Below are 21072 nucleotides of genomic sequence, written 5' to 3' on the forward strand. Positions count from 1 at the left end.
TGGACATGAAAAAATGGTTAGAGTAACTAACATGTCAGGTTCTGCAAGTGAAGTTTCATTTTAATTCATAATAGGTAGTCATATTTTGTTATTTGGGCTATTTTGTGTTTTCCTTATCAGTTCAGATTGCTCTATTGTCATTTTTTTGTTTATTTCTCCTGTTTTTTAGTTTATTTCTGCTGTTTAGTGCTTTTAGGTAGTTATGACTCTATTCAGCTAATTGTTATCTCTGTTATTAGAGAAGTTCTTTTATTTTCTCCTTTGTATTTTTCACTTTTTATTTATGCATAAACATTTCTCCATAAGCCAGAGCCTATTCGTTTATTTCCCTATTGTCTCCACCTGTGCCCAGCTATACTTAAGTAGACAACCTGCAGTTACTAGGCACTGGTTTCGCTGCTTATTTCCAGACATCTTGGAATATTACATCGGGTTTACAACTTGGTGTACCACATAGGCTTGTGCTGTGTCAAGAGGACACCTCCCTTTTTTTCTTGCTGTAAGGTTCAGGCAGGGGCCGTAGATTCTGCACTCACCATTGGGTGTCAGGAGGATGCTGCAATTTCTGCTCTTGCTGCTCTGGTTCTCGAGGAGTATCTGCTTCTGATCTTATCTCTGGGGCTTCCGAGGAAACTTTGACACAAGCTAATATAAGGTCTGCAAGATGTCTAAAAGCAACTGGCCCAGGTTGTCAAGCCTGGTGTCTGTATTGAGTCTCCCTAAGTTCCTGAGCCCCAACAAGGCCTTCCACTATAACTCCAGCATTATGTGTCAAGACTCTGCCAAGGCTCTAAGGACCAAGCGCCTCACTGAGGCTCTTGGTACTCTGGACAACACAGACACTTATGAGTTCCAAGTTTCATATTCTCCACCATGATTGGCTTCAAGTTTCCTAGTCCACTCCTAGTTCATGTTCCTCTGAATTTTGCTCCATGCTGGTTGAGTTTCGGGTGGCCTGTGTGAACAGTTTCTCTGCACAAATCAACCTCAGAATGCCTGCCTGAACTGTTTACATTTGTTTTGGGTGCTTCTTTAAAAGTTCCCTCTGCCAGCTGTGCATGGTTTGAGTCTGGTTCCTTTGTTTTGATATCAGCTGTGCTGCTGCCATCATCACTTGTTTATAGATGTTGGGGCTTGGCCGGTTTTTTGAGTGTAGTCCTGTTTCTGTTACTGTGACTAACTGTGCTCTGACACGCGAGCTGGAGTTTATCTACCTGGCTGTGTGTTTCCTGTATGGTGCTGCCTGTAGAGGCCTTTTGTATATCTGCTTCTTTCTGTATGTCTTCTTCTATCTCCTTGAACCCCACTTTGCCTTGGCAGATGGCCGCTGACACTGAGCCTGGTTCTGCTGGAGGTTTGTTACTGTTAAAAGGGAGTTTTCCTCTCCACTGTCACTACAAGCATGCTTGGTGTGAGGAATTGATCTTGGGTCAATGAGTCCATGTAATGAACATTTTTTCCTTAGATAGAACACTTTAAATAAATTTTTTACTCTATTATCTGCTTGAATTGTCTCTGTAAAGTGCCTTGAGATGACATGTGTTGTGAATTTGCATTATATAAATAAATAAAATTTACTAGAATTTTGGCCCTCTCTGTGAGGACCCAATCCACCAGCTTATCTCCTTTGTTTAGTTTTAACTTATCATTATCATATCATCAACCAACAAATCAGAAGCTGAGCATTTGTCTGTATTTTGGTCCAAATCAAGCCTTGAGAAAAAGATGCTTAAATCGATCAAAAGTTGCCTGAATTCTTTTTTTAGTGAAGTCTAAAAAACGCTCTGACTGTCAAGTGCTGAAGGGCGGGATGCTTTTCTGTGTTTTTTTTTTTTTTTTTTTTTTTTTTTTACTTTGTGGGGGATAGGTGCAATACAAAGAAAAACTATAGCAATATGTGAAAATAACATTACATGGCATTATTGAAGTATCCTCTTAAGACATCAGCCAGGATTGTTTTTTTGGAGCAGTTATAAGAAAGTATAATTCTTGCCCTGCATCTAAATCTGGTTTCAACTATACAAAACATACTGATTAACTGATAAGACAAAATTTTGTTTTAAATTATTAGTTTTTTAAATATCTATTCATAGAAAGTAATTGAAATAAAAAACGTAAAAATATTTTACTGTAAATGTGATGAATACCTGTATTGTTGAATTCCACACTGTAACTATATAAAAAATGTATTTATATTCTAGGGCATCACAATGCCTATGTAACATTATGTACTGTATCATATGGTCAATGCTAAACTGAGTTAACAGTTTTTCGAAAGCTTCTGACCAGACTAAAAATCTTTCTAAGGGCAAAAATGGGACAATGGTTATGTTGAAGAAGAAAGTTACATGAATTGAGACAAATGAGCCATTTAGAGAGTCACAGAGAAACACATTGAAAGAGACTAAGCAATACAGAGGCATTGTTTCTTAGCAGGGGATGAAAGCGGGTTATGTCACTGTCTCATCAGACAGGATTAAGTGCAGGATGCCAGACCCCTCCTCTGCAGTCCACACTAATAGAAATATGCACACTTGCACGCAGTGCCCCATTGCTTGAGGGAACAGCAAGGGTCGGTATGAGTAACTGACTATGCACTCTTTATGTGAAGTCGTTTGTGTTTTAGCCAGAAAAACTGGCTTAGATGAAGGGTTAAAAAACAGCTTAACTGTCACACAACTGTTTGCTGCACTTGCTTTTTCATGTTTTAATGTCATTTGGCCAATTAGTGGTTAAATATCTGGATCCATTCCTACATTAAAGTGTGATTTATGAAATGTATTTATTATAAATAAAACACATTTTTTATTCAAATATACAATACACCTAATTACACTGCACACTGGAAGTTGTTTACCATTCAGGATAATTTGATTAACACACTGATAATTAAGATGGATTAAGAGGCATTGCAGAAAGGAGGCAGTGGGGTATTATGTTTGAGGAAACAAAGGCTTCCAAGAATAAGATCTGCAAGACGATACATATAGAGTTGTACAGGCTTGCTTCCATTCGGATTTGTTTTGTAGAGTTTGTTTGAAAAAAAAAAAGAATTTTTTTAACACTTTCAGGAAACTTAGCAATTAACACAAGATATTAGCAAAAAGGGAGTTGTAAAAAATGTTTTCATGCAGAACTGTGCAAAACAGATTTCATCATATCATCCTCAGAACTGTTTTTTTGTTTAAAAAATTATTACTCAACTAAGATTTTCAGGCATTTAATTATTTTATTGAATCTTGACTACAATCTTTTTATTAGAGCATTATGAATAGTTTCACTTAAATTATTTCATCCAATCTAAACGGCTCCCTAACCTTGTCATGCTTAGATGAACTAGGAATGTCTCTGTGGCTGAAAAAGTTGCAAAGAAATTTTTTTTTCTTTTGCAGTTAGTTGCAAATGCACATTGTATATATATTTTTACATACCTCTACAAAAAAAGATGAATGTTTCACATAAGAGTGTTTTGTTTTTATTTAAAAAAGATGAGCAATTTAATTTTCTATCTCTCTCTTTCTCTGTATGGATGTTTTATTGTTGTTCTTTTGAATATGATTCTCTAATTGTTGCCTCATGGTTGTGGCAGGTCCAATGGATGTGGGAAGTGGTGATTTGGGGCTTTACCGCACAGATTCTAGATTTAAAGATGAAGATGGATTTGACATTGATGACTCAGATTATGATGTCTTTATTGAAGAGGTAGGTCTTACATGTTCAATTCCAATGTGATACTAAATACTGAATGCCTGAGAAAAATATCTAACTTAAACTGCAATGTTTAAATTCGTCTTATACTTAACCTGTTTATGTCGTAGTTGAAGCCATTTCCAGGTATCACTGAGAACAACAGGAAATCCCAACTGCGCTCACACCCCGGACCACCATCTGGACGCAATGTTATTTACCGCATGAACACCAACGTCCCTCCAAATGTCACTGATCAACCAGTTACTACGACAACCTCCTCCATACTTTTAGACTTCACAGATCTGGCTTTGGCGTCAGAGCCCAGTAACACTGCTGACACCCCAACCATTGCCCTACCTACCACCACGAGGTAATATGGGTTTAGATAAAGTGCATTACTTGTTTATATTATTTTACTTTGTAGTCTGGAACAATCACAGGTGAAGGGGATAAGGCATATATTTTAAATAACAAATTAAGAACAAAGAATTTTAATTTGTAGACTCTAAGTCAAAGTTTGAAACTTTTTTGTGTGCAGAACTTATTTTATGTGCATAGCAATTGATTTTTTTAAATATTTTTAACATTTATTTATTTACTACTGATATGCTGTGAATTTTTCCACTTATGGACTAATAAAGCATTTATTGTTCTATTCTACCAATTCTATTCTGTTCTTATTTCCTTGTTTACTGATGGACAAGCACATTTATTTTTATGAGAAAAAGTGGTGCTTTGACTGTTGTTGCTAACTTTTTTATATATATTTATATATATATATATATATATTTTTTTTTTTTGCTTTACATTTTGATTTAAATGGTGACTGAAACTTTATCTTTCTCATCTTTGAATTTCCATCAGCTCACCATTGCCCACCACTTCTGTTCCTACTATCTCACGATGGCAAGGTGAGATACCTCGTGTGAATGACTTGACTTGTGGAGATACTGTGTGTCCACCTGACAGTTTCTGCCTCACTGATTATGAGAGTGGAGGTTCGCGCTGCCACTGTAACCTTGGACGCAGAGGCGACACTTGCTCTGAGGGTGAGATACTGAATGGCGAAATATATGATTTCCTTTATTTTCACTTTCTATTTGAGACTGAAACCTCTGTTTCATTCTTATTTTGTTAGTGCACTGCAAAAACAATCCAGAAATAAGTAAAAAATGGCTTAAATTAAGTATATTTAGCCTTAATTTGAGCAGGTAAATAAGATGATTTGCCAATGGAATGAGTATTTTCACTCTTAAAATAAGATAGTTAGATAATATTTACTTGAAATAAGACGATAAAATAGTTTTTTCTTATTTTAAAAGGAAATTGTCTTGTTCCATTGGCAAAGTGTCTTACTTATCTCCTCAAATCAAGGAAAAACACACTTATTTTAAGAAAAAATAACTTATTGAGATTTATATTTTTTGCAGTGTGCTTTTGAAACCAAAATATTCACAGGCAGTTTATAAAAAGACTTAGGGCCGGATTTATCAAGATCCAATTTTGCGTGCAGTAATTTGCGCTCGCAAACGGGAATTTTGCGCAAGGGGCTGAACCATGGTTTGCGGGTGATTTAACAAGAGTGATTGCGTAACTGGTGGCAGGTGCAAAACTGTTGGAGACGCCCTATTTAAATGATGGTTTTGCGCATTTTGTGGCTTGCGGCAAAGTAGTTTGTACAAACTAGTGCATTAAGAAATTTAAATCTTACAGTGACACCCCCACCCCCTCCCAAAAAAAAATAAATAAATAAAAAAAAAAAAAAAAAAAAATATATATATATATATATATATATATATATATATATATATATATATATATATATATATATATATATATATATAAACTTTGGCAACCTTTATTCCCTAAGGTGGTATGTGACTGAATTTCTACTTCACTGCAGTAAAAAAAAACAAAAAACAAGTGTTTTGTATTGGCCTGTAGAAAAATGCACATACCAAATGGCTCACAAGAAGTGACTGTGGATGAGATTACTGCGCGTACGCATCCCCGCAGCATTGGCATGTTGCTCCACAGGCTCAGGGGGGAGGTCGGGGTTCTCTTGTAGGGCGTCAGGGCGACATGGCATTCAGAACGTCGGACAGCACTTTTGACAAACGAGATTGGGAGATCCCAGCTCTCGCTGCAACCGTACGCTGGAATGACCCAGATGCAAAAAAGTGCAATGTTGCAAGGAGTTTTGTGATATCTGGTATTGCGTGGGTCCTCCTTGTGGCTGGCTCCAAATCCATTCGGAGTTCCCCCAACAGCTCCAAAATGGCAATGCTGGATAAACGATATGTTTTGATGATCGTTTCCTCGTTCATTCCAAAAATATTCACACGGAGTGAAAAAAATGCGTTCTCTGCGTCTCCTTGCTTCATTTCGATGTCTCCTTCTTGCGACAATAACCGCTGCCATGTGTGCGCAATTACGCATACAGACCATTTGCACCTTCTTTTGAAACGTGTTAAATATAGAGTCAGATACCATTAGCAAAATTGCTTTCAGGTTTAATAAATCACATTGCGAGTGCTAAATTAATATATTTACATGTTCTCCTCCCACAAGATGCACTTTTGCGTGTAAACGCCCCATATTGCATATTCATTGCAGAAAAAGTACTAAATGGATAAGAGGCGCTATTTAGCACGTTTTAAAGACCAAATTCTTTTAGCACGCTGTTGATAGATCAGTTTGTACATTTTTTAGCGTGCGCAGTGAAATAGCTCACGTTTTTATACACGCAAACCTTTGATAGATCCGGCCCTTAGTTTTATTTTTTTTCCCCTCACAGTCTTACAAGTAACTCGAAATTACTTTTCTCAGGATGAGTAAAAGAACTTTCATTTGCCAAGAAAAATGGTAGCATTGTGTCATGGGGTATTTGGCAGGAAAGAGGAAAGAGAATAATGAGAACACATCCATCCATCCGTCCATCCATCCATCCATCCATCCATCCATCCATCCATCCATCCATCCATCCATCCATCCATCCATCCATCCATCCATCCATCCATCCATCCATCCATCCATCCATCCATCCATCCATCTATACAGTATATTTTTCTTTATTAGATTTTCTTTATTAGAGACCATGTAATCAGCATTTCCAATTTACTTCTAAAAATATCATAAATGTATTGTTCTACACATGCAAGAAGTCTCCTAACCTTTTATTATTGCATGTTAGCGCTAGAATTAAATTTAGGTTTAAATTTTCTTCTGTTTCAGTTTTTTGTTGTGTCTATAAAGATGCCTCCATGTGGTTGTGAAATAGAAATAGAATAGCACATTGTCGTGGTTTCAGTGGCCCTTGCGGACACGCCCCTAGCATCTCAGAGCTAAGAACAATTGTATTGTGTTATTATATTATCAAATTGGTTTCAAAATTGCTTAATGACATCAAGGACAACAATTTTTGGAGTTAATTGTAAAACTCTCCTCTTTAAAAAGCAGTGAAGCAACAGGACTTGGATATATCATTTCTATTAGGAGGAATGGGTCAATATTTTCTAGAATATTGTGTGCCAAAAGTTATTAAAAATATTTAAATCATACAATTTAAAGTGCCGTCCTACTGTAAAGTGAGGGGAGGCAAATTGAAGATACATTTAAGAATATCTGTGGGATTTTGGTGGCATTTAGAAAATAGAAATAAAGGTTGTATCCCTTAAAGATTTAAAATGGAAAAGGCTTTGTTTTCATTTGCTGTGCATATAAACAGTGTCTGATTTCAGCTGTGCGTAGCTTTTTATCGAAAGCATTGAGAACAGCTCTTGTGCCACAATCCATTTTTGTTGTCATTTGGTTCTGGCATACTGTTCTACTAACCTTGTCGAATTTCCTCTTCAGCTGTGACAGTGAACTTTCCCAGGTTCTATGGCTACTCTCACATGACATTTGAACCCCTGAAAAATTCCTACCAGACCTTTCAGATCACTCTAGAGTTTAAGGCAAGACATTTTGTTGCATCAAAACATTGCCTCCTCTCAGGCTAGGACGGTTTTTACAATGTTTTATTTTTTTTTTCCTGTACAGGCAGAATCTGAGGATGGCTTATTGCTTTACTGTGGAGAGAATGAACATGCTCGTGGAGACTTCACATCATTAGCTTTGGTTCGTGGTAAACTAAACTTCAGGTTAGAGGCAACATAAAGTTTTCATATGTCTAATGTAATGTCTGTAAACTGATGGCCACCCAGTTTTTTTCTTTGTTTGCTTGGATTTAGTTTTTCATTTTTCCCTTTTATGTGCAATAGAATTATGCCTCAAAACATTGATATACACTCAGAGGCCACTTTATTAGGTACCCCATGCTAGTAACGAGTTGGACCCCCTTTTGCCTTCAGGATTGCCTCAATTCTTCGTGGCATAGATTCAACAAGGTGCTGGAAGCATTCCTCAGGGAGTTTGGTCCATATTGACATGATGGCATCACACAGTTGCCGCAGATTTGTCGGCTGCACATCCATGATGCGAATCTCCCGTTCCACCACATCCCAAAGATGCTCTATTGGATTGAGATCTGGTGACTGTGGAGGCCATTTGAGTCCAGTGAACTCATTGTCATGTTCAAGAAACCAGTCTGAGATGATTCCAGCTTTATGACATGGCACATTATCCTGCTGTAAGTAGCCATCAGAAGTTGGGTACATTGTGGTCATAAAGGGATGGACATGGTCAGCAACAATACTCAGCTAGGCTGTGGCGTTGCAACGATGCTCAATTGGTACCAAGGGGCCCAAAGAGTGCCAAGAAAATATTCCCCACACCATGACACCACCACCACCAGCCTGAACCGTTGATACAAGGCAGGATGGATCCATGCTTTCATGTTGTAGACGCCAAATTCTGACCCTACCATTCGCATGTTGCAGCAGAAATCGAGACTCATCAGACCAGGCAACGTTTTTCCAATCTTATATTGTCCAATTTCGATGAGCTTGTGCAAACTGTAGCCTCAGTTTCTGTTCTTAGCTGAAAGGAGTGGCACCCGGTGTGGTCTTCTGCTGCTGTAGCCCATCTGCCTCAAAGTTCGACGTACTGTGCGTTCAGAGATGCTCTTCTGCCCACCTTGGTTGTAACGGGTGGTTATTTGAGTCACTGTTGCCCTTCTATCAGCTCGAACCAGTCTGGCCATTCTCCTCTGACCTCTGGCATCAACAAGGCATTTCCTCCCACAGAACTGCCGCTCACTGGATGTTTTTTCTTTTTCGGACCATTCTCTGTAAACCCTAGAGATGGTTGTGCATGAAAATCCCAGTAGATCAGCAGTTTCTGAAATACTCAGACCAGCCCTTCTGGCACCAACAATCATGGCACGTTCAAAGTCACTCAAATCACCTTTCTTCCCCATACTGATGCTCGGTTTGAACTGCAGGAGATTGTCTTGACCATGTCTACATGCCTTAATGCACTGAGTTGCCGCCATGTGATTGGCTGCTTAGAAATTAAGTGTTAATGAGCAGTTGGACAGGTGTACCTAATAAAGTGACCGGTGAGTGTAATGTATAATAATGTGTTTATAGATATGTTTTCCAATATAAACAAACCGAATGGCTATTTTTGGTTTAATTTCTGTCATAACCTAGTGGTGCAATAAGTAAATCATGCCTGTCTGCAAAATCAAATAAAAGGCAGCATGAAAACTGTGACGCAAAATCCAGTTTCTTATTGTTGGTGAAAACATTATTGTTAATTTATAAATCAAATTATTATATTACTGTACGATGAAAAAGGATGAGGCCAACTGCACATGAACAGACTGTAAAGATAATATTTATTACGTGTTCTCACAGGTTTTTGTTTTTGGCTCTTCAGGTTTAACTGCGGCACAGGTCCTGCACATATAATCAGTCAGAGTCCTGTTGTTCTTGGTCAGTGGCACATTGTTACTGTATTCAGAGATGGCACAAGTGGCTGGCTACGTATGGACAATGATAACCCCATATCCGGGCGCTCACAGGTAACAAAATGCCCTAGAATTAACAAAATGGAAATCTTGTTTACAGTGCCTTGCAAAAGTATTCATAACATTTGACTTTTTCACAACAACCACAGTGTACAATGTATTTGCTGAAAATTTATGTAATAGAGCAATGCAAAATATTTTGACATTAGACTTGCATGGGACATAGGTGGTGGAAACGCTAATCTCAGTAATCCTCTAAATAGTTTTAATTGCTCATTGGAGTTTGAAGCTGTCCTGTTTTGGGGATGAGCCAGACTTCAGGCAGACTTCTACATTTCAGGACCTGGTTGGGTCATCAGAGTTTGATTCCTACAAACAGGAATTGGTTCACAGTGGACAGTGTTGTTGAGCAATGGCGTAACGACACAACAATAGGCCCGTAAGCAACATTATCTTGGTGGGCACCATACAAGGTACAACACCCTGTTCCGGTTCATTGCGGTATAAATAAGGTCCGGTCAGACAGACTAGCATCAGGTGGATAAAATAGGAAGTTTTCGCACCATTACATCTGCAGAGAGACGTCCTAGTCCACAATTGCATAGGGGACCTACCAGGAGTCAGTGACAGGGCCCCTAAAAGGTCGGGGGCCACAAAGCAACTGCATACTCTGCTTACCGATATTAACGCCATTGTTGTTGAGGATGGTGAAGGGGATGCTCTTCAGATCAGAGGTCCTTCCTGATTTTTAGTTGGTTTAGCTTGATGGTTCTGAGTGCACAAGTGCACTAGTTGGTCTCCTTAATGTCTCAGTGCATATTCATTGTGGTCTTGGATCAGATCAGTGCTAGTAGTGATTCGTGTACACGGAGAAGAGGGGTGGAGAGCAAACACACCCTTAGGGGATAAGTGTGGGTGTTTTTTAGGCGGGAGAGGATGTTCCTTATGCTTACTTGCTGCTGATGATCACTCAAAAAGGCTGGTGATGCAATGACTGGGAGAGGCTGCCATTGTGAGCTGGGTGAGCATCTGATGAAGGATGTCCAGCATTACAGTGTTGAAGGCTTAGCTGAAGTCCACAAAAAGGATTTGGCATATATATCGCTGGGTGGTAAAGGTGGTAAAGGTGGTGCAGGACAAAGTGTAGGCCCAGCTTGACTGCATCATCTGCTAACCTGTTTACATGGTATGCAAAATGAATATTTTTTTCAATTCTAGACAATGAATTGAAAAACAATGAACAGTTGCCCATGTGCTGTTTTGAAAAATTACCGACCACGATTTAAACCTTGGTAAAACTTTCTCCCATAAATGATCGCTCTGCTTCTTGGTCTTTATGATCCTGTTGGGCAAAAAATTAATAAGATCCTTTGTGAAAGGAACTTTATCTGATTTATGACTGTCAGATTCTAAATGTATGCCTCCCAGAGTTTTTATTTCACGTGTGTAAAATCTTTTAAAAATCATGCTTTATTTTCCTTGCACATCATAAATCCACTACTTTGCATTTGTCTTTAACATATTTCTCTGAAGATGTAAAAGAAGAAAAGCATACAAATACTTTTGTGAGGCACTGCATATAATGTATCCCTGGAAGAAATGCACTGATGAAGCCAATTTTTGCTGTCAGAGTTAAAAGCAACAGATTTGTCATTAGTTGCTAAAAAATATTGGATTCTTTGAAATTAGTTTGTCCTTAAAAATTATTCTGTCCTTACTGTGAAAGAAGACAAGGCACAAATTGTTCTCTTTAATTTTCTTTTTTCAGGGTCAATACACTAAGATTACTTTTCGCTCACCACTGTATGTGGGTGGATCTCCGAACACTTACTCGCTGGTCAGGGCGACAGGCACAAACCGTGGCTTTGTAGGCTGCATCCAGAGTCTGACCATCAACAGCATGGCTACAGACATCAGGCCATGGCCTGTGGGCAAAGCTCTGAGTGGAGCTGATATAGGTGAGGGATGCATAGTGTCCTCATTTTCTTTTCCTGTCTGCTTCTTCATCTACACCACGGTTTATATATTTTTCTCTGTATACTGTAATAGTTGAACAGATATCTGTGGATGAAACAATAGCAAGGACCTCATTTAGGAACTAAAAATAGACTTTGTTTAAAAATCGATCACATCATCTAAAGATTAATATATCATCAATAGTATTTTAAGGATAAAAGCAACATTTATTTTTAAAAAACAATGTAAGAAAATACATTTTAAAGAAAAGAATTTGCATGGAGATAAAAAAGTGTTGTTTTTCTGCTATCTATCGATAATACATATTTAGTAGATTTGATGTAGAATAGAATAGCATGACACTTTACTGTCATTACATTGTTACAAATACAAAGCAATGAAATTCACACTCTGCATTTAACCCATCCCTTGGGGGAGCAGTGGGCTGCCATTGTGCAGATCAGTGTGGGGGTTAAGGGTCTTTCTCAGGGACCCAGAGTGGCAGTCTGTGGGAGTGGGGCTTATATTTAGAACCTTTGAGTTCCAAGTGCAATGCCCTAACCACTAGGCCTCCACTCCCCACCAAATGTACACAGAGCATAATAAATCTGATTAACAAAATAATTGTTTCCTTTTTCATTGATACCAAAATATGATATTAAATAAAGTTAATAAAGATAAAAGAATTAAATATAGTGAATTATCCAATCTTTTAATTCCAGTATAAACCGGAACTTTTTTTTTCATGTTAAATGTAATGATTTATGAAGGCATTTGTTCTTATTTGAAAGGTGAGTGCAGCGACAGTGTGTGTGACAAGGTCAGCTGTGCCAATGGTGGATCCTGCTTTGCCAACCGCGCTGATGGCTACATTTGCCTCTGTCCACTTGGCTTCAAGGGAGCTCTTTGTGAAGACAGTGAGTTAACAGCATTGCTCTTTTCATAAAGAACACACAGGTATTATTTACGCTGCGAGCTCTTAATGATCTTTTAAAATGAAAAAAAAGAACAAAAAAGGACAAAACAGCTGTCATGTTGGTTTTTTTTTTATATAATTACTCCACATTTCAGGAGCAAATTGAAGAAAATGAACTGAGATAGGGATTATTACTTTGAACATGATTGTTAGGGGATTGATTGCATTTAAGAGCAACGTTCTAACAATTCACCATTTCACTTTCTTTCATCCAGCACATTTCACATACTTGATTTTCTCCTTCAGTTCACTTTTTTAAACCTTTTTTAAATCTTAAGGTTTGCTTATGTTTCTTTCCAGCCCTTGCTCTTTGTTCTTAGCTGTTATTTTCTCGTGTCCTCTTTTAATCCCTCAGGTTTCTCTCTGTCTTCACCACTTTTCAATGAAACTGTGTTTTCATATGCTGTCCTCCCGTGGCCTCAGTCCCCCCAGAGTTACCTCTCCTTCATGGAGTTTGAGGTGACATTCTGGCCATCCGTGCCCAGTGGGGTGCTACTGTATAGTGATGATGCAGGCAGTAGAGATTTCCTGGCTATAAACATGGTGGATAGATATGTGGAGTTCAGATTCGACTGTGGTTCTGGAGAAGCTGTAATACGGTAACGTTAAAATGAACTTTTGTTTCCTTATCTGTCACCTTCTGCTACTGATTTCGTACTATAAGTGTGTATTTATCTGTGGTGCAGGAGTGAGGAACAAATAAGTCTGGACTCGTGGCATGAGTTGAGAGTATCTCGCACTGCTAAAAGTGGGATCTTGCAAGTAGACAACCAAAAGCCAACTGAGGGAATTGTTGAGGTATTTCTCAAATAACTTAATTGAGTGAAAAAGTATGTGTCGGAGAGATAATTTATTTGGTTTTTAATTTCAAACTTCTAAAAGCATCAATGCAACATGAGTTAAAAAGTTTGCATATCATCAATCTTCTGTTTCCTGATTGAACTAAAAGAAAATGAAGAAAATGGTCTAATATCTTTGTTGTTTATTTAAACGTATTTAATTTCATAGGCAAAATTTAAATATAACTGCAGAATTTGAATGTTTCAAAGATATTTTTTATATACCACGCAAAAGCTGCCTTGCTTAGTCTTCTTTAATCTTCCTTTGCAGATAAAGCAATTTATTGTATTTTGTAAATACAGTGAAACATTCTTAATTCCTGAGTTTTGATGAATTAAAAATGGATTTCATATTTTAAACCAATTATATAAGCAAAAACCTACTGATGTATTTATGTAAGCATACTTATTTGTGAAGAGAAGATAAATAACATTTAATTTGTATTATTTCCTGAGACATAAATCAAACATCTCTATATCTCCTACTTAGGGAGCCTTCACACAGATCAACTGCAGTTCACCTCTCTATGTTGGTGGAGTCCCAGATTACGAGAAAACCAAGAGGGCAGCAGGCGTTGTAAAACCTTTTACTGGAATAATTCAAAAGGTCAGTGACTCTGCAACAGTTAAAGATTCTATCTATCTATCTATCTATCTATCTATCTATCTATCTGTCTGTCTGTCTGTCTGTCTGTCTGTCTGTCTGTCTGTCTGTCTGTCTGTCTGTCTGTCTGTCTGTCTGCCTGCATAATTTTTAAAAATTAATCTCGCTGTAATCTTGGAATTATCAAGATTAAAATGGTTCATTTGAATTTGGCATTCATGATATGTTTATCGCACTCAAACATTATAGTTTGACGAACACAACTCTTCACCTGCACTAAATCAGTGCTTTGGCTCAGCCAGCATCTTTCACATTGGCTAAAGGATGCTTTGCATTTAGGTGGTACTTGAAACTGGAAGAACTAAAGACTTGTCAAAGTTTCCATTGGGATGCTTCTTAAAATTAAAATTCTCTGAAGCAAACCTGGTGGCTTTATAGCTGCATCCATGTCAGCACGTCACGTTCAATGTGGTTATTTCACAGTAGGCCTACACAGGTTGGAAGGCTGATTCATTCTCACTTTTGGTCTTCGACATGTGTCAGCTTTCACACATGCCAAAACATCCTGCTTCTTTAACTGCTTTGTATATGGGTTTCCTTCCTAGCTGATCCTAAATGACCGCAGCATGCCAATCACTGTGGGCTCTGCTACTGGCATAAATATTGAAAACTCAGCTCACCCCTGTGTGGAAAGTCCCTGTGCCAATGGAGGGACCTGCAGGCCAAAGTGGGACCACTATGAGTGTGACTGCCCTCTAGGTTATGATGGAAGGCACTGCCAGAAAGGTCAGTAGTAGGAAATAAAATGTATAATCCATGGATGAAATTTTTTATTTCAGAGGTGGGGGGATGGAAGTATTTTTTAATATAACTAACTTTGACCATCCAATCACACAAGAAAAGACGGTGGGCCAATCAGGAGCTTGTTGGTGGTCTAAACTCAGGGAAGCGGGCTTCGGCTTGTGTTGAGGTTGTTACGCTTGGTCCTAGTGCCTGACGATTGTCTGTGTACTGTAGTGAAAAATAGTTATTCAACAATAAAATCCTGCAACAATAAAAAATCAATAAAATAAATCAATAAAAAATAAAAAAAATTATGTCCATGGTCTATAAGTCTGTTTGGTCTATGTTGGTTGGATGCTTTTAATGGATGATAGAGCAGGCTAAAATAAACAGCTGCTGAAAAATATCCAGGTTGTTTTAATTGTTAAAAGGTGAAGAACATTATATTTTATTGCACTGTGATAAGATAACATAAACCTCTATATTTTAATGAAATCACTGAAAGAAATAAATCTTCAAGTTTGATTTTTGTTGCTTTTCCACTATAAATAAATACAGAGCAAAAAAGCAGAATAAAACTGTTTTAAATCAAAGAGGATTTAGGATTAATCATATTCAAAATAAATAATACAACATACAGTACGTTGTTAGATAACTAATTTCTTCAAATTTCTCTGTACCTTCTTTGTTTTAATGCTTTCTTCAGAGTGTGGGAATTACTGTTTGAACAGTAAGTTTTCTTCTATACACCAAAAACAGAGATAAACTTTTACGTCATTTAGTTTGAATTAACTGTACATTGCTCCCATTGCTCCCATTATTATTTTCCACTTATTGACAGAGTAGCTTTTAGTCATCTAGTTTAGCTAGTAAGTAGATGCATGCATATACTGCCACCTTGTGTTCATATTAAGTTATTACTTAATTCATTTCTCCCAGCTGTGACTGAAGCCATAGAAATACCCCAGTTTATTGGCAGAAGTTACCTAACCTATGACAACAGAGATATCCTGAAAAGGTTGGTGGTATTAAATCTAATACCTTTCTCTAAAGTATCATTACTTTGTTTTCTCAGTTTAAAGTCTTAAACTGCTGAAAATTATATTGTTGATTTGAATAAATACTGCATATTTTCCCTTTCTTATTCCAGAGTGTCTGGGTCCAGGACAAACCTGTTCATGCATTTTAAAAGCACGGCCAGGGATGGTTTGTTGCTCTGGCGTGGAGACAGTCCGATGAGACCCAACAGTGATTTTATTTCCATGGGGCTTCAGGATGGAGCTCTCATTTTCAGGTGTTCTTTCCAAAGCTTTTCTGGAATAAAAAGAAGAACTACCTCAAATGAATAGCATAAGTTTCTAAGAAATTACATTATACTTAATTAATTAAAGTGAAACATGACAGCCAAGATGCACTGCAGAGTATTTCCAAAATTGAATCAATTGGTGGAATTAGGGACTGAACTAACAGCCCTGAGATTAAAGGACAAGCTTTTTGTCTCCTACTTTTCTCCACATGACAACCAAAAACCTCAGTGACATGTATTCATAGACAGCGTCCTCAACCTGAAGCTGTGTAAAACTAACCTGTGATGAAAGCGCAGTCTTGTGCCTGCCTTGTCAGCAGTTTGTGGGGAGAGGACTTAGTGGCGCCGATTTATCAGTTTGCATTAAGGCAGCCGTGACTAGAGGCTTTCCACCATCAGTGTGTGAAAGGGTGAATGACTGAACAGTTTGAAGCACTGTTGGCTCCTTAGACTGGATAAAAACATTGGACTGTCTGCAGTTTGTAAAAAAAAGTTTTATCATCAATGCTTGATATTCCCGTTGATCTATCATACTATACACCCAAATAAAATGGATTAACTTGTAAGTTTATTGGAAATCTGGAAAATTTGAATAAAGCAGATTTTAGCTTTAAAGTAAAGTTTGATCCCAAAATAATAGCAGATAAAAACAATAGCAATTATACGGACTTTTGGAAAAAAAAAAAAAAAAAAAAAGATCTAATAACACAAACCAGAAGAACATGTTCAGCTACTAAATTGTATTCTTGCATTTCTGTTGTAGTTATAACTTGGGCAGTGGTGCGGCTAACATTGTTGTCAATGGAACATTTAGTGATGGAAAGTGGCACAGAGTCAAGGCTGTAAGGTAACATATAAATAAGGAAAACCGTTTTTATGCATTGATGTATTTTTGACTATCATCATAATCATATTTTGCTCAAAAATATGTTTGGCTAATTTATTTTTTTTAGAGATGGCCAATCAGGAAAGCTGACGGTTGATGATTACGGAGCCAAGACAGGAAGGGCACCTGGCAAGATGAGACAACTAAATATAAATGGACCCTTATATGTGGGTAGGTGGTGTATATCCTCTCAACATCACTATTGTTTCCTGTAATTCAATATTTTCCCCTTTTATTACTTGCTTTAATTCACATTTTAACAATAGGTGGCATGAAAGAGATCGCCCTTCAAACAAACAGACAGTACCTGGGGGGACTGGTGGGTTGCGTGTCACATTTCACGCTCTCCACTGACTATCACTTAGCTTTGGTAGAGGACGCAGCTGATGGCAAGAACATCAACACCTGCTCCAACTGAAGGATTTTTTTCACAAGAGGCTCAATTTTTAACATGTTTTCCAACTGGATCTGTCAACCTGAATCTGAGTAAACCAAAGCAGTAAAAATTAATGTGTTTATTTTTTATTATTTTTTATTAGATTAAAGGGTGTGCGTTGAGAGCACCCTGAAAATAAGAACAGTTATGTCATATGAATGTTCTCATGATCTCTCTGCTGAGATATAGTTTATTGTAATTTCTTTAAAACTTACTGTTCTGAAAAAAAGCAGACTTCAAAGGCACAAGTGCTTTGTCTAAAGACACGTGTTGGTGGTCAATTATGTTCTTTGTAAAAATTTAGCAAATATGTCAATCCATGAGGGAAAGAAAACTTTTTTGGGAGACAATTTCAAAAACATGTTTACTTTCTTTGAAAGCCTTCTTTGATTGCTGGAAGAACCGAATTACACAAATGGAGAAAATTCACCATGAACTTGAGCAGCTGACAAAACCTTTTTTCCAGATTTTAGTTTTGACCCTTTAGGACATTTGTTGTCTAAGGTGTAATAGTTGTTTTCTTGTATGAAGTGTTTTGTCATTAGATCCGTACATTTTGTAAAGTAACGTTTTATCATGTTTTTATTTTTAGAGGGTTTAGTTTTATACAGTAATGAGGTCAACTGCTTGTAAAAGTCCCCCCTCCCTCCTTTAGCCTACTTATCCTTCATTTGGATCTTTCAGGTTTAGTCACATGAAACTCTGATCTGGACACATGGTTTATTTTGGTGGGAATGTGAGAGGTATTGCTGTCACATGACAAACCACATTTAATAAGTTGTCCAGCCATTAAATTTCATTTGTTATACTGTCTTTGACACTAGTAAAAAAAATCTTATGTAAATGTTGCATCTATATATGATTCTAAGTATTTTCTTTATGCTGTAAAAGCACATTTACTTTTCAAATACAGTGTAAGGCTTGTCTCAATTTAGATTAAGACTACACCATGAAAATGAGAATCTGCCAGACCATGGATGGTTCTGTAGGCTCATGGGCGAGTCCAGAAAGTTTCACTGTACCGAATATTTTTAGCATGCCAAAACATCTGTGGGGACATCATGGTGGCAGCACATGCATGGAGCATGGAGCAGACTGATAGCAGCCATTGAAACTTGCCCTTGATGTGTTAGCGCCTAGAATTTTAAAGAAATTGGTTATATATTGGTATATAATATTGGTTAAAGGCTACAACACAATCGCTCTCAATTTGAGCTGTCATTGCTTTCAAGTATATAACACGGTGACACATTTGCTCCACACGTTGCCTCAAGTTGAAACCAAAATAAGCAATTTCAATTAACAGAGGCCTATCATCACGTCAATTGTTTCCAGAGCCCAGTAGATGGCATGGACAGAAGACAGCTGCTCGCATTAGAGAAGCCTGCACACCTCCAACTTTCTAGTAAGCTTTTTTACTGGAGTTGAAACTGTGTCTGCCACATTGGCAAATAGAAGTCCATGTTTATTTATTATAGGAAAAAAAAAAAGGTTTTAATTATTTTAATTAACTAATGACTATTTTGAGTTATGTGTCCAGAGTGAAAAAAAGAGATGCAAAAAATACACAGGAAAAAAATGGTATAAATAATACTGATAAGCTTTATAAAAAAAAATAGCAATAGCATTTTCATATTCACAGGAATCTGGAACTTTCAAGCTCCTATATCATACTTTTTAAACCTTTCAAAGTAAACCAACTTCAAATATTTCATGAAATGATGCCTTTAGCACTACAGAGTATTCATCCGTTGTGAAATATAGTTGTTTTCATCCAACTATGAACCAAAATAATTGCCTTCAAAGAGGCAGTCCCTCCAATCATAATGTTGCCTTCCAATCACACAGCTGAAGTTTGAACAAAGTTAGACACCTCTTGAGGCCATAAAAACAGATTTTCAAGACTAAGACATGAACTAAACAAAGGAAAGGCTTCACAACTTTCCTTTCAAAGGGTCACAACTTTTAAAAAAGCCACCTAGAGCAGGAATCCTCACATTCTTCCTCTCATCACCCCTATCTGATTAGAGAAACACTGTGGAAGGAGATATTGCTGTGTATATATTCTCTATCCACTTGTTTACAGAGCACAGGGAGGGGATGTAGAACTCATCAGGTTTACTGCGAGATGCATGAATCAAGCAAAATACACTTTTTGTCCAGGGTTTTGATAAGGAAAGCTCTCATTTGTAAAGTCAAATTTAGTAAACATTGCTCCATGATGTGACACCCATGGCTTTAGCGATGTAGTAAGATGGCTTAAAAGGAAGAGGTGGTAAAACCTCTTTATCGGGTAGTGTGGATCGGTGCAATCAATGACAGGCTTCAGTCTGGAAAAAGGTTTTTAAAATTGGACTGCATTTTCTTTCCTTTGCATTTGCATCAAATTCTAAACTCTACTGTTTTTCTTGAATGATCATTTCCCCTCAGTTTGTTCTCTCCAAGATTATGTTTATGGCAGAGCCATTATCAGTTAACCATATAATTTATTTTTGCAAAACATGAAATAGTTCTCCTACTGATGTTAAAATGACCAAAAGAAAGGCACTTATTAAGATATAGGTCAAGTGTATATAACTGTAGAAGGTGAGTGTAAGTCCAGATGGGTACAGAATGTTCATTAGGCCTCATTAAATAATTAGGATATCTGTATAGACTTAATTGTGCGTGATCCTAGGCAGTAGTAACATTTTAGTGAGCATGTATTGTCTCTGTAGGTCAAGGTTGGATTTATTTTTGCTGCCCACTTTGAAAATATTTTTGTATAATTATTTTGCTCTGTTAAAGTTTGTGCTTTATCCTATTTTTAAAAGAACTATAAATTTGACTGGGTTTGTAGTTTTGAAAATGTAATTAATAGCTACGCCTCAAACCACTCATCACCACTCAATAACATAAAAAAAAAAGGCCTCAAATTCTTTCTATTGATAGCAATGAGGGTAGGCTTTTCAACAAGTGTATTATTTCAGGACCTTTTTTTTTTTTTTTTACAAAAAGCACAGTTTGTAATTAATATCATTAAGTTTTCTTCAAAAACTCTATTGCAGTAAATATTTGTACTTGGTTAAAGGCGAATATGTTAAAAATGACAAAGACCTACCTTTCTTCTGCAGCGTGTGACATTAAGACCTGTTGTTTGAACTTACTATTTAACTCTTTAATGTTTCTCTAAGTTGTGGGAAGTGTAACCTGGTGAACCGAGCAGAGCTGTCATGTTCTGAGAAGTCTGCTGGTACCTGGTTTGAAATCCCATAGATGCCACTTCTAATGAAAGATTGTTACCCCGCGGGTGCTGCAAACTGCTCACTGCTACCTACAGGATGGGTTAAAAGCAAATTTTACTGTAAAGCACATTTGCAATTACCAATAAAGTTTATTATACTTGTCTTAAATCATTCAATATGCCTGATTTCAGTTTATATCTTTAGAAATGAATCTGGGTGTATGGAAATTTTTTAATACTGTTGTGCTTTTGCCTACTCTGGAATTATATTTTGCTTCGAAGAGTTATGGCCAAAGGTTCTCAGATTTACCAATCTTGTGTTACACAAACTTTACTTGTTCAAAAAAAAAAAATCACTAATTCTTGGCACCTATTATAATGCATCAAAAAAACTGAAATGACTTGCTTTGTTTAATTTACTTTGTCAGACTTGCCATACATACCAAATGTTTCAACCAA

General features: G+C 37.2%; 1 protein-coding gene across 2 annotated transcripts in view; it reads left to right on the forward strand.

Moving 5' to 3' along the window:
• Positions 1-20785, forward strand: part of LOC119797054 (pikachurin) — a 49548-nt gene extending 28763 nt beyond the window's left edge. Inside the window, exons 8-25 of one of the 2 annotated variants that reach the window (XM_038305940.1) lie at positions 3590-3702; positions 3819-4060; positions 4555-4739; positions 7546-7646; positions 7732-7832; positions 9514-9658; positions 11373-11562; positions 12352-12477; positions 12892-13135; positions 13223-13334; positions 13866-13982; positions 14585-14765; positions 15469-15492; positions 15702-15780; positions 15913-16056; positions 16832-16915; positions 17022-17125; positions 17221-20785. In XM_038305940.1, the coding sequence (XP_038161868.1) occupies positions 3590-3702; positions 3819-4060; positions 4555-4739; positions 7546-7646; positions 7732-7832; positions 9514-9658; positions 11373-11562; positions 12352-12477; positions 12892-13135; positions 13223-13334; positions 13866-13982; positions 14585-14765; positions 15469-15492; positions 15702-15780; positions 15913-16056; positions 16832-16915; positions 17022-17125; positions 17221-17372 (2444 nt within the window). In that variant the 3' untranslated portion in view covers positions 17373-20785. The remainder of the gene's footprint in view (positions 1-3589; positions 3703-3818; positions 4061-4554; positions 4740-7545; positions 7647-7731; positions 7833-9513; positions 9659-11372; positions 11563-12351; positions 12478-12891; positions 13136-13222; positions 13335-13865; positions 13983-14584; positions 14766-15468; positions 15493-15701; positions 15781-15912; positions 16057-16831; positions 16916-17021; positions 17126-17220) is intronic. The other variant, XM_038305951.1, reaches the window with a different exon arrangement.
• The last annotated feature ends 287 nt before the right edge of the window (positions 20786-21072 follow it).

This window comes from Cyprinodon tularosa, unplaced genomic scaffold (genome assembly GCF_016077235.1).
Source record: "Cyprinodon tularosa strain WSP-4 unplaced genomic scaffold, ASM1607723v1 ctg115, whole genome shotgun sequence".
Taxonomy (NCBI): domain Eukaryota; kingdom Metazoa; phylum Chordata; class Actinopteri; order Cyprinodontiformes; family Cyprinodontidae; genus Cyprinodon; species Cyprinodon tularosa.